At 37.6% G+C, this 13,517-nt stretch overlaps 1 protein-coding gene across 1 annotated transcript in view; it reads left to right on the top strand.

The window, feature by feature from the left end:
* Nucleotides 1-3,710: 3,710 nt before the first annotated feature.
* The window catches only part of LOC134798433 (Bardet-Biedl syndrome 4 protein homolog), a 67,990-nt gene continuing 58,183 nt past the window's right edge, over nucleotides 3,711-13,517 (top strand). The window contains exons 1-3 of the mRNA XM_063770871.1: nucleotides 3,711-3,774; nucleotides 4,450-4,583; nucleotides 13,327-13,439. Of these exons, the coding sequence (XP_063626941.1) occupies nucleotides 3,732-3,774; nucleotides 4,450-4,583; nucleotides 13,327-13,439 (290 nt within the window). The 5' untranslated portion in view covers nucleotides 3,711-3,731. The remainder of the gene's footprint in view (nucleotides 3,775-4,449; nucleotides 4,584-13,326; nucleotides 13,440-13,517) is intronic.

Here is a 13,517-nt window from a genome sequence, read left to right as displayed (position 1 = left end):
ATGTCAGTCATGACATTGTGACTGCAGATTGTTATTGTCTATGGCTGTGCGTTCCGATTTACGTAATTTTGTGTGAGCACAAGCCAGCAGTGATTTCTATGCAAAAGCAAAGATTTCATAGTTGGCAACACTGCTTCTGAATAAGATGGGTAATCTTTTTTTACTTTGAAACTCGTTATTGAAACTTATAAAATAAACTTCCTTCTTTTATAGAAAAGGTGGTGTTAATTGTTTTTGTGGTGTAGTAAATTAGTATATTACGATACATTCCAGGGTATATTAAGGCACCCTAAATCATGCCATGCCAAGTGTAAGTACTTACCTATTTAATTGAGATAAACGCGTTATAGATTAAACTAAATAAAATCAATCCACCTCAAATGTAATCACTAATCAAGTTAATAAATTTAATTGAAATTATACCTATTTGTATTCTGATATTAATTTGTAACCTCAAAAAACGCTGTATCTTAGGTAAAATTATTTATTTGTACTAAGATAATTATACGCTTTAACTCACGTATTTTAGACGGCTCGGAACCGGTATTTTTTTTAAACCCTAAATACCCCTATATTATGAATAATTTTATGCTTTGTACGTAGGACTGAATCGTGTATTTAGGTTACAACTTCGTATTATTAAATTGTCCCATTAAAAATGAAATAATAAACCAAAGAACGAAAACGAACGTAATAATACTGGTATTTTTGTATGGAGCAAATACCTGTTATAGACACTTCATGCACAGCTCGTGCTTGAAAATATGACTCTCTCAAACATGACGCGCGAGTAACTAAAATACGTCAGTTATTCTAACTGTAGAATTATGTGTGTGTTTGGTGTCAGATAGTATGGCTCACGACAGTTTAAATTTTAAATACGATTATTTTATTTGTTTTAGAAAAATCACAGAACAACGGCTGGGCACAATCCTGAAGCTCAGATGCATGATTAGCTACTCAGGTACAGAGTGGGAGGAATTCACTAGTACAGATTTCAAAGTTTGTGATCTAGCTATTGTATGTTTACATTTTAAAGACAAACTTAAATTACCTCTTGAATGTAATATTCTTACACAAGCTTTAAGTGGCAAAGTCAAAGTGAAAGTGTCATGTCAAGACATGGATGAAGCATTTTATTCAGAATGGATATGTATGAATGAATGGAAACCAATTGGGTAGAAGTTTTATTGTGATGTATCATTAGATGATGTCTTGACAAACGTGTTTGATATAAATATATCTGCGAGCCAGGTGGAAGATTCACCCCTTGCTAAGCTTTATGATGATGTTGATTTTACTGACTTCAAATTAAGCGCAAATGGAGGCACTGTGCCTGTCCATAGAGCACTCCTTGCTGTCCAGAGTGATGTGTTCCGAGCAATGCTCACCCGGGAGTGGACAGAGAAAACTGAGGGAAATATACAGATGGAAGGGGTCACATTACAGACCCTCCAACATTTTAAGGACTATATGTACCTTCGGACTCTTCCCGGTGAGGGACTTAAGGCATTATTGTTGTTTGCATCATACTACTTAATAGATGACCTTAAGGCAGAATGCATATCCAAGCTGGCTCTGAACTGTAAGTCTGAAGAATGGAATGGCCTTCTAGAGTTTGCTGTGAAGAACCAAATATTTGAGTTACCAAGTTCTATCATGATAGTGAATCCAACATTTATTATGAAGGAAGATGACAAGGAGCAGGTGAAAAAACAAGAGAACGAGGAGTAATTGCTATGTGTTAATTAGTACTTAGTACACTCACCACACGGGATTGTTATGCCATTTAGGGTTCTTAAATTGGAAATTCTATAGTGTAAGTATTGAACAACCAATTTAGCTAGGACCCTAAATGGCGCAACAATCGCGGAGCGTGATGGTACTTAGGATTTATTTTGTTAAATAAGTCAAAGTAAAATAAAAATAAGTAATCATTCATATTCATATTTGTTATTTCTTTTTAATTTATTTACTCAATGAAAAATACACAGCAATATCCATTACAATTATTTTTTCGCCAAACTGCATGACAGTTTGTCGGCGAACGGTAGCACTCAACAATCTTCCTTAATCTACTGTGTAAGGTATAAGTAGGTACTATCAGCAATACACTTACCTGACCAGTCGTTAGGCTTTATCTCATTGCAACAAGGCTCAAAACTGGTCATATAACTGTGACGCCGATGGAATATTTGTTTCAGGTAACATACTTAAATACAATCTTATATCTAGTACTATGCTATATTATAATAATATGTTTATTCTAAGGAAATATAGCCAATAGGAACTATTTAGTATCAGGTACCTTTAAACTTTATTTATCAATTTTCGGTTATAATATATTTTAAAAGGGCAAATCAACTTTTTGACCTACACAAACTTGTCCACAACTTTTAAACTTCATTGTAAAATTTTATCTTTAAATAGATTTAGACCAAGAAAAGTCTGCAACGATTTTGATAAGATAACACACGCAGTGCAAGTGTTATTTAAAATAACACGTTTGGAAATAAATGAACAAGAATAAACTAAATATCGGAAGGAAGTCACTAGCATTGCCTCGTTCGTGTTAGAAAAATCTGTCTTTATTTTAAAACGTCAAACTTCTATGACATTATGAAGTATTAAATAACACTTGCACTGCGTGTGCTATCAAAATCGTTGCAGACTTGGTTTGGTTGGTTTCAGTTACATTCAAGCATGGTCTAAAGCCTCCTCCACACTCTTGCGCGAATCGCGGCGCAAAGCCGCGAACGTGAGTGTGGAGTTCTGAACGCAGACCTGCGAAATCGACTCTACACTCGCGTTCGCGGCTTCGCCCGCGATTCACGCGCATAGTCTGGAGGGGGCTTAATAAAACATGGTCTTCTCTTCCCAGAGTGACACGGGTCTACGTCACAATAACATTGCCACTTTATTTCAACATAAGTAACATAACATGTTACATGGGTACATTATACCTATGGTTAATAAGTTAAAATATTTCTTTATAATTTTATAATTTTAATTTATATGTATTTTATCTTAAATTTTACAATAACACGTCATTTTTAATTATTCGTTAGCAATATCTTCCGATTCACGAAAGAAATTTCAGACGTTCGGGTAATTCTAATTCTGTTTACATTACTGGCAACACAGGATAGCGCTGTCACATTTGACAATTCAGATCTAGATAACTTCAGGCCCTGACCGTCATCCTTGTCGAACGCGTGTTAATTGTTATTTCCTTCTCGCTCAGTGTCAGCAGTCGCAGTGTTTTTCAAACTTTTCACGTCGTAAGCTTGGTAATTAATGTCGTGTAACTGTGAATTAGTTTTTCAAACGTTTGTCTTGTATAGATAAATAAAGTTTAATTTAATACATTAGATTTGTTTTATTTTACTATGTTTCTACATGAATAACTCAAAATTAATGCCGTTAAAATAATTTTCACCGTTGGTTAAAATTCTCCCACATTTTAAAGTTTGAGAACCTGTAAACAGCATGATGACGTAGGCCCGTGTCAGTTAGGTCTTAAGCCCCCTCCAGACTATGCGCGTGAATCGCGGTCGAAGCCGCGATTCGCGCACTAGTGAGAGGGGGCTATACGCGAATCTCGGAATAGAGTACCAGGCGGAGTATATTATTATACCATGCATTCAAGGCCCCAATAGCGCCACCTAGTGTTGCGACTTATTGCGCCAGCAGTTGTTTCTATGGTAATATTTATGTAAACAAAGATCAACATGCGAAGACCCTCTGTTTTTGTCGCAAAAGATCCTGAAAAAGGTATGTAAATCTCAAACATGGCTACGGTCTGTCTGTCACATCACTAAATATCTTGGAAACTATTTACGCTATCGATTTAGAGTAAGGTGGGATAAGCGCGGATAAATCATAATATTGCCTTCGGTGACCGAAACTACATGAGGGTGGGTTCTCTTAATACTTACTGAGTCAAGAGAAACACTTGTAGCAGGCGTGGCTCACTCCGCGATTTCGTCGCTTTGCTACAGGTAGCTACAAGTACATCCGTTCCACACCAATTTTGGTGGCTATTAGCCATAAGCCGCGCGTGGCGCTGTCGCCACCTAGCGGCCATATCTGTCCTAATCGTAACAAACGCGTTTTGTTAGAGAGTTAGTCTTCTGTACCTAGTACTATTATTTATTCTGTGCTTGTAGGGATAATAAACAGAGATACCTTAAAAACTAGACTTAAGTCCCTTAGCCACCCCCTAAATCCGCTACTGCTATAATGCTTAGTGCGCGGTGAGCACACCACGGGTATTGTGTCGGTAAAAGATTAATTAGGTATACCATCGCCCACACCACAGCCCACACTGTTAATTGTACATCGGTGGACATTATTGGCTTTTGTAATAAGGTCCACCGATGTACAGTCCTGAGATATTATACGTCAATGTTTGACGCCATGTTAAGATATTATCGTCTGTTCCTTCAGAATTCCGGTATGGATCCCGGAACTGGCTGCTTCATGCGCGCTATGTACGCGGCGAACACGCCATGTGTCTGGATCTCGCAGACGACCTTCAGAAGAACGCTGACAACACGCATAGATACGCACATTATGTCAAGGTAAGACTCGTGACGTGACGATGAACGAAGTGCTTGCGAAATAGGCCAAGAAAGGTACGCTCGGCTAGTATGGCGGAATGGAAATAATTAGTAATAGCTGAAATTTTCGGTGTATGGGACAGATAATAAATCTAGTGATTACGTCGACACATAATCCAAATAAATATATTACATTTAGGTATTTAAAAAAAAATGTAAAAATATAAAAAATCACAGAAAGTTTGTAAAAAATATTAATAACATTTTTTAAATTTATACTCATAGAGAAATATTTGCTTTATGACATTAAGCATGAATCACACAAAAAATAATTCTGTATCCTACATTTAAAGTAAGTAACCTACGGTTATTATTAAATTCAGTATATTTCCGTCCTCAAAAATGGTAATAGGCTATTTTTTCTCTCATTATTTCCAAATTACAATAAGTACAAGCGTTGCAATTTAATCGTACACTAAATAATACCGTATGGGAGGTTTTATGGGGTTGTGCATTAATTGCCTGGTTAAAAATGGTAATAGATCAATATCATATGGGATTTTTATTATGAGTTCTCCTTCATCGAATACTGTAAAAATCGGCTTGAAATATGATTCGTAACACAAAAAACCATCAAAAACGTTATCGTTGCTTTAAAGTTGCCGCGCACGAGCCAGCGAGCTAACGCGATTGGTCGTTGCATGGAGCGGGGCGACGGAACGATGAAACTTCCATCGCCCCGAGCGCGAATATTTAAAAAAGTATTTAGTATATTTACTATTTACTCGGTCAAAACATATGTACCAGTGAACGTAAAAAATATGGGAGACTAGATTCGAACTAATTATCAGCTTTAATCTGGGCAAGAGTGCTGTAAATAAGAAAGTAAATTTTACGTAATTGCAGGCTTTCCGTCTTTGCGTGCGCGTTAAATTTAATACAATAATAGGCCAATTATATAGGGCTATTATACTGACACACACCCAATTTGATAGCAGAAAAAGACGCGAAATTAAAATTTTCTTAGGGAAATCAAATCTTCGCGCCTATAAGTTTAAACTTTAGGTTTCAATAGCGGTCATTTAAGTACCACCCCTCACCACTAAAATGTAATTATCAAAAACGACAGTTGCTAATGTTCCCCAAAGTAAGCATTTCTAGTTAATGCTGCAATACAGTGGTACCGGGCACCTTGCGACGCAAGGCCGAGCAGGAATCGCAAACCTTAAAATATTTGCACTAATTAATTGAGTTAGGATTTTGTTAGTACTCTTTAATTGAATAGCAAAAAATATAAGTTATGCATTAGAAATACCGTTTTTATTCGATTTTTAATTAAGTAATTATTGTTAAACTTATTTTTACCGTGTGGTGTCGGTTAAAATTTCACTAGTAACATCATTTGGCGACTAGGGCAATAAAAGTCGACACCACAAACAACAAATTAACAAACAACAATAACCAACAAATTAACAAACAACAAAAATTTGCAGTAATATTCCAAAACTCGACTGAACGCAAGCGCACCGAACCGTGTCGCTCCCCTGACGCGACTCAGTGTCATAAAACGTAAGGCCGTGGTATTAACGACAGCGGATAGCTGAGCGGCGAGCGGTGACTGCAGGCGGCAATAAGGTGTTCAGTTAATGTTTTTATAATTTGAAATGACTTCGTTTCCATGTAGAAATAACCAAACAGACTTTAGAAGCATTTAATATTTTATTTGTGGCCGTATAAATTATGTTTTATTGGTAAATTAACTACAATTATTCATATTTGTGGATAAAACAATATACATACTATAATTAATACTAAATGAACATTAAATAAATACATTATTTATGACATAAAAATACATTGCGCGTATTTAACTACTTAGCACTGTTTAATTACGATACTTGCAAGCAAGTAGTAAAGTATATGGCTCCATCCTATCCTGTACCACGATATACAAGCGATAACATTTTTGCGACAGTTTTGTATAGATAATGGATTTGTCGCTAGAAAATTACGATATCGAGATAAAAGTCAGGTCTCTGAGCGCTATTGAAACCTAACGCTATACATGTTTTAAATTTGCCGCGCTTTTTCTAGTCAAGCTGAATGTGTTTCACTATAGAATAGTAATCGAATTGGTTCAGATTTAACGTTTAATGCATATAAATAACATAATTAGTAAATAACATAATTAGTAAATAACATAATTTTGGACTAAGTACATTATACATACCTACATGACATCAGGCTATGGTTTGGCGCACCGTGACCCTGAACGGCGCGGTAATGTGTTACGGCTGTTAAGTGAAGTCCAGACGGGATGATCAAATCGACCGATTTGATCAGAAATGAAATTGGGGTCAATCTCCAAATTAAGCAACAATTAAACAACTGTACCGATATTTGGAACCTCAGAATAATATACCCGGCCGGATACCGGATAGTAACTTTGCTTGATTTCAGAGTAAACAAATTGGATTTAAGAAACAGTCACGGTCATATTGTACATTACTCGTTTATTATTTCAAAACAATTTAAACATCCACTCACTTGCACGCGTAGGTACCTACTCATTTCGAACATAGAAATGAGTCCGCGCCAATGTTCACCACGAAACAGGTTAAAACCTGCACAATGCGCACCTAAAAACCGAAATGTAGGTATTGTTAAATTTAGTTTGTAGTTAATTAGTTTTTTGGTGTAAGTGTATGAACCAAGGTCTGAAATAAATGATTTTTTATTTTTTTTATTGTTCCGCCGGCCGAAGATTCGGCGGTCGGATACCGAATATTTGGCCGACGGTCGGGCCGAATATCCGGTATCCGACCAAACAACTATCCATTGCATTTCTAATTGAGAGTGGCAACACTATCGTAGGTCGTATTGCCCTTTTCTAGCATATACGTCCCTCGCTCCTACACTCCCACCACACAGGCAGGTTGCTTTGTCAGTTATACAAGGCAAATTTTCAAGTCATTGGCATGCTGTTTTTCCATCTGGAAGGTCGTGAAGCTAAACTGCTGGTGAGTTTTTGAATTTGTACCTCAGTTTAGCTGACTATATTGAAATAGTTATTTATTTTACAAGGGGGCAAAGTTGTTGTTTAACCGCTCGTGCTAATATTGATACTTGAGCAAGTAAAACATTCGAAACATGGAATCTTCAGCATTGCGAGGGTTTCAAAGCACGAGGGTTAAACAAAATTTGCCCCAAGTGAAACACAAAATGTTTCACCACACCAACCCGAAGCAAATATTAAATGTAAAAATATCATACAAAATCAAATACAAATGAATTTTATTAAATATTTATGATTTAAAAGTCAATTCTACCAGCAAACATAAGAAAACAACTCAAAATTTGCATTTGATTCCTTTGCCTCACTTGTGAATAAAATGAAACTTTGCTCTCAGTCTTTGAAGTGCAAAGTAAGCCTTTCCGAGCTGGTGTGAAATAAATAATTAAATTTTTCACGCCACTGTTCGGAAATGTGGCAATAGATGGTCTAAAACCAAGCTGGAAAGTAGGCAATAGCTGTAGCACTTGAACCACCACTACTACACTCGCGTGCAAAAGTATTGCATCACTTTGCATTTTTTCGTCCGCACCCAATATCTTTGTAATTCTATACCCGATTCTGAAAATTTTGGTATCAACTGAAAGCTTATAATGTAACGCATTAGAAAAATGGTAAATTCAATGAAATTTCGAATCTGAAGACTATAAAAAATCATAAAACTGAAAGTAGTCGCATAATGCTCCAAAAATAAATCCGGAAACTTGAGAATAAAAGTCATTTTTTTAATACAATATCGTTTATTATTATTAAATTAATACTTGGTATTGCCACCTACAGGCCTCCTTTCACAAACCAAGTGGTTTTTCATAGACGTAATTAATTTTCTAATGTGATCATGAGGAATAGCGTCCCACTCCTCCAGCAAGGCTCCCTTCAACTCCTCAACATTGACCAGGGCAGGATTCCGCTTTCGAACCCTCCTTTTTAGGTAGTCCCACACGTGTTCAATGGGGTTAAGGTCCGGGCTCATCGCTGGCCAGTCCATTGTGTCGATGCCCACTTCGAGAAGGTAGGCTGCGGTGGCCCTAGCGGTATGACACGGGACATTATCCTGCATTAGGATGAACCCCTCATCAAAAATACCGGCATAAGGAACAACATGTTCCTCCAGGATATCAGTGATGTACTTGGCAGCGGTCAATCCACTGTCACGGCCCCCGCCAGGCACGAAAACCAGTTCTGTCCGCCCGTCGTAGGAAATGCCGCCCCAGAACATTACGGATCCACCGCCATAGGCGACCCTTTCGGAGAAGAAACATTGAGCGAACTGTTCTTCTGGCCTTCTGTAGACTCTTCCTTTTCGGTCACATCCATTCAAACACATTCTGCACTCTTTCAAGAAGAGAACTGGGGTTCATTGCTCAATGGTCCAGTCCTTGTGATTTTCAGTAAACTCTCTTTAGGCTGTACGGTGTCGCGCCAGCAATCTGGGCACCGCTGCGGGCCTCCTGGGTGTCAAGTTCGCTTTCTTAAGTCTTCTTCTTATTGTCTACTCACTGGCAGCCACTCCTCGTACCTCACGCAGACGCTGCTGGATGGCAATGCTGGTCTGGTGTCGATCTCGGAGAGATGTTGTGACAAAGAAGCGGTCGTCCCTCTCTGATGTACACTCTCTGCGGCCGCTTCTTGGTCTTGAAGTAAAGGATCCAGTCCCCTGGAACCTCTGGTAAACTCTGCAAACTGCAGATTGGCTTAAATTCAGCTCGGCAGCTACTGAACGTTGGCTACGCCCCGCTTGCAGGGGCTGGATGATTTGGCGGACTTCAGCTTCAGTGGTTTCCATTTTTCCAGGTCTTTTTCACGGGAAAATACGCGGAGATATGTAACGATCGACTTCTGATAAGTGACTGATAACAACCCCTTCTCTACCCCCGTTTTATAAGAGTCAAGGGTAACGCAACTCGTGCGCGTGATAACGTGAAACCGCTCACAAATCGGGAAAATGCCGATAATTTTAAAAATACTGGGCCGATTTCCATGTTTTTTTACTTTTCGTAAAGCTAAAACTTCAAGGAACATGATTACATTAAAATAATTTAGAGAAATTAACCAGTTTACAAATATATTGGATGCGGACGAAAAAATGCAAAGTGATGCAATACTTTTGCACGCGAGTGTACAATGTTTCATTATTATCATCATCTGTCATTGGTGACAGTTCGCTACAGCAATGAGTATAATTTAAAACATAAAAATCAATAAAAGGTCTTTTTTGGCGCAACTTTTTCCTTCAAAAATAAATTTAGGTTATTTATAGGACCAATTTCTTGTTTAAAAAAAAACGAAATGTCAAACTATTCATTCATTCAGTCAGTTCATTCGATTCACGCTTAAGGCGTTTTTTACTTTTGTAGCTGTTTGTGGTTTTTTTAGCAAAAACGCTTCTAAGTTTAGAGTCCGTTTGAAGCAAACAACATAAAAACGCCTCTTAAATGTGATAAAAAAGAAAAAAGGCGGGATCGGAAAATTCTCACTGAATTGGATAGTACTATAAAATAAAAGAAACACGTATCTACGCTCGCTATAAAAATGAGTTCTTCTAGTGAAGAAAATGATATTCTTACGCTGACGCCTACCGAAATTCAAGAGACAGCACAGGCAGTGGCTAGTAATTTGCTACCAGAGAAATCGCGGGCTAGTACTTATAGTTACCCAAATGTTTCCTTATTTCCTCGCAGTAGTCGTGAAAAGCACTATGTAATGCCTCGGCCGGAAACGCTAAAGATGGAGTCGTATTATTCGAGGGCCTCCACCAACGTGTCGGCCCTCAAACTCACTCGTCCATCTTTTAGCGGTTTTCCGTCCTCTCCTACAATGTACTATAGTTGTCCGTTAAATTATCTAGCAAATAAAAACGATCCGGAATAGTGATGTGAAAGTGCAAGAGGATATTAGAAAGAGAGATGCCTAAGAGTAGCATACCATAATGAATACATGTGTCTTAGCTGTATATTGTATTGTTATAAATAATGTTAAAAATGCTTTATGTTGTTAATGTGTTCCAAATTGTGCTGCTTTGGCATTAGCTGTAAGGTGCAATTTGTTATTTGAATTAATAAATAAATACAATAAATGTTAATTTTACAAAATGTACCTATCAAATTGTATACTTTACTAAATATCTCTCTCCTCACAGGTGTTACAATAAAGGGTGTACGTACTACATTATTAATTAAACACTCATAATATAATTATATTACATACACATAATAAGTATATCATAGGATATGTATAATCACATTGGTTTGGCGTCTTCCCACCACCAGGCGATAACAAACATGTTTCAATATTATTCTTAGGTTCCGAATATCGGTACAGCTGTTTAATGACAGCATTTACACAAAAATAAAACGCTAATTAAATAACTTATCATATTCGGAACTACAGATGCAACGGATAGTTGTTTGGCCGCATACAGGATACGGGAGGTACGGCCTGACCATAGGCCGAATATTCAGTATTCAGCCGCCGAATATTCGGCCGGCGGAAATATTCAGGTTTTTCAGGTGCGCATTGTGGAAGTTTTGGCCTGTTTCGTAATGAACTTTCGCGCGGTATATAGGTCTATCACTAGGTACGAAATTAGTGCGCGAGCTAGTGAATGGAACGTTTAAATTGTTTTAAAATAATAATCGAGTACGATTATATTCCGATATCAAGCATAGTTATTTAGTACCCTTATTTTAGTATCCGGTATCCGTCCGGATATTAAAATAAGGGCGAGATAGGATACCGGATAGTAACCGAATATCCGGTGCATCTCTATTCGGAACCTAAATTTTTAATCCTGCATGGTGCAAATATGTATAATATTGAGACAATGACTTGAAAATTTGTCTTGTATAACTGACAAAGCAACCTGCCTGTGTGGTAGTAGGAGTGTGGGGTAGAGAGGGAGGTATATGCTAGAAAAAGACAATACGACCTAGGGGCTGCCCATACATGACGTCATCTATTTTTGACGATTTTTGTCGCCCCCCCCCCATAAAATCATCAAAAAATCATGCTTCGAATGACACCGTTTCCACCTGCGTCATGCTACCATCATCCGATGTCCAGACCCCTCCCCCCCAAATTTGAAATGACTTAAATTTATGAATAGCCCCCTACGACAGTGTTGCCACTCTCAATATTATTTATTCTTAGGTTCCGAATATGGTAAGTTATTTAATTAGCGTTTTATTTTTGTGTAAAACGCTGTCATTTTGAAGCCGTACTTTTCGCCTTATTGCAAAGGAGTAAGGTGCAAAAGTGTAAACATATATTTCACGTCGACTCTTATTATACTATGTTATACTTATTATGGAACTTACTATGTTATACTTATTATGGAACGTAAACTATGAATTGAATGAGCACGAAATAGTCAATATAATACGTTTGTTGAAAAAAAAAGTCTACAGACGCTTAGGCGCGAAGGGTTATTGTCTCATAGAAAATTTGAATTTCGCGCCTTTTTCTACTGACAAAGTTGTTGGATAGACGTTAATATCAAATTAAAGAGTGGGCCTACACACTTCGCTGTGACAGAATGTGAAAATGTCACCAAAACTGTCAAATGACTACGATAATAAGTATTCCTTTTATAATGCCACTCCACACTATGCCATTCTGAAATTAAATAAGAACGATAGATAGTCATGCGCAATTTTTATTTTTGTAGTGGGTCATAATTGACGTATATAATTACGAATATAATTTGAACATCAACCAATAATATTGGATATGATATCAGTTATTTTTAATCAGCTATCATTCACGCGCGCGTTCATTTTGCTCAGACTTGGCCGCACAAATATTTGGTGCGAGCGAGACGCCCGCGCACGTTCGAATTGGCCTGTCACTTGTAGCAACTTGTAGGTAAGTACATACTTACCTACATACTATCCACGCGTCCTTGGCACGAACTCCCGCCACCGCCCGCATTGAAACTGTCCCCGCGCGCCGCAAGGAAATGTAATCCTTAGCATTAGCGCAAAGAGTTCAAATTTGGTAGTTTCATTTAGCGAATTTGATAAAATGCACATATTTATTACATTGACCATATTTTTGTGTGATTATGTATTGAATATCACTTTGAACGTTATCAGAACAAAGTCTGCAAGAAATTATATCTATAACCATTTTTTCTAGCATGTTTAAGGCGTAAATATATATACAAGTGATACAAATAATATTGATGTCGGATTCTCGGATAAATAGCTTAATGAGGTAGTTTTATGGTAATTCAATCAAAGACCTAATTATTACTTTTTTTTTATATCAAGTCACGACGTATATCCGTGAGGCCCCGCCATTTATTGAATGAGTTATTTTCCGTGTTAATATTTTGACTGATTCCATTGTCGACTCATTATAAATATTATTTTCGTCACGTTTACGAACTAAAAATACTATTACTATTTTTAACAAACAAGAACGGCTCTTTTTTTTAACTATTTTTTTTTACCTACTTCCGGACAGAAAGTTTTTTGGATTCGAAAATAAAGTATCTTAAAATGATCTAAAGAACAGAAATAAAAAAAAAATTGCCTATTACTAATTAATGTTTGACGTAAGCGTATCTTTACTGGAGTAAAACGTCTACCGTGCGGCTTGACTAAAGATGAAGAAAAGCGCAAGAGCGATGACGAAGATTTCGATATCGCGATGGGCCCCCTGGGCTGCCTACAGTACTAACTGTTGCAGGGTCTGGTGTATGCAGACGCAGGGCGGCATCAGGAGGCGCTTGAGCGGTTCCACAGTTGCATCAGGCTTCAGCCTTCAGACCCTGAGCCTTTGAAACAAGTCGCCAAAAGTCTGTGAGTATTGGCTTTTAATTTTGCTCCGTGCAAGACGCTGGCGGTCATTGGCCGTTCCACGTGTCGCGCCAAGCGCGA

This window comes from Cydia splendana, chromosome 16, assembly GCF_910591565.1.
Source record: "Cydia splendana chromosome 16, ilCydSple1.2, whole genome shotgun sequence".
Taxonomy (NCBI): domain Eukaryota; kingdom Metazoa; phylum Arthropoda; class Insecta; order Lepidoptera; family Tortricidae; genus Cydia; species Cydia splendana.
The sequence above is the reverse complement of the archived record's forward strand: the minus strand, read 5'-3'. Positions and strand labels throughout refer to the sequence as shown.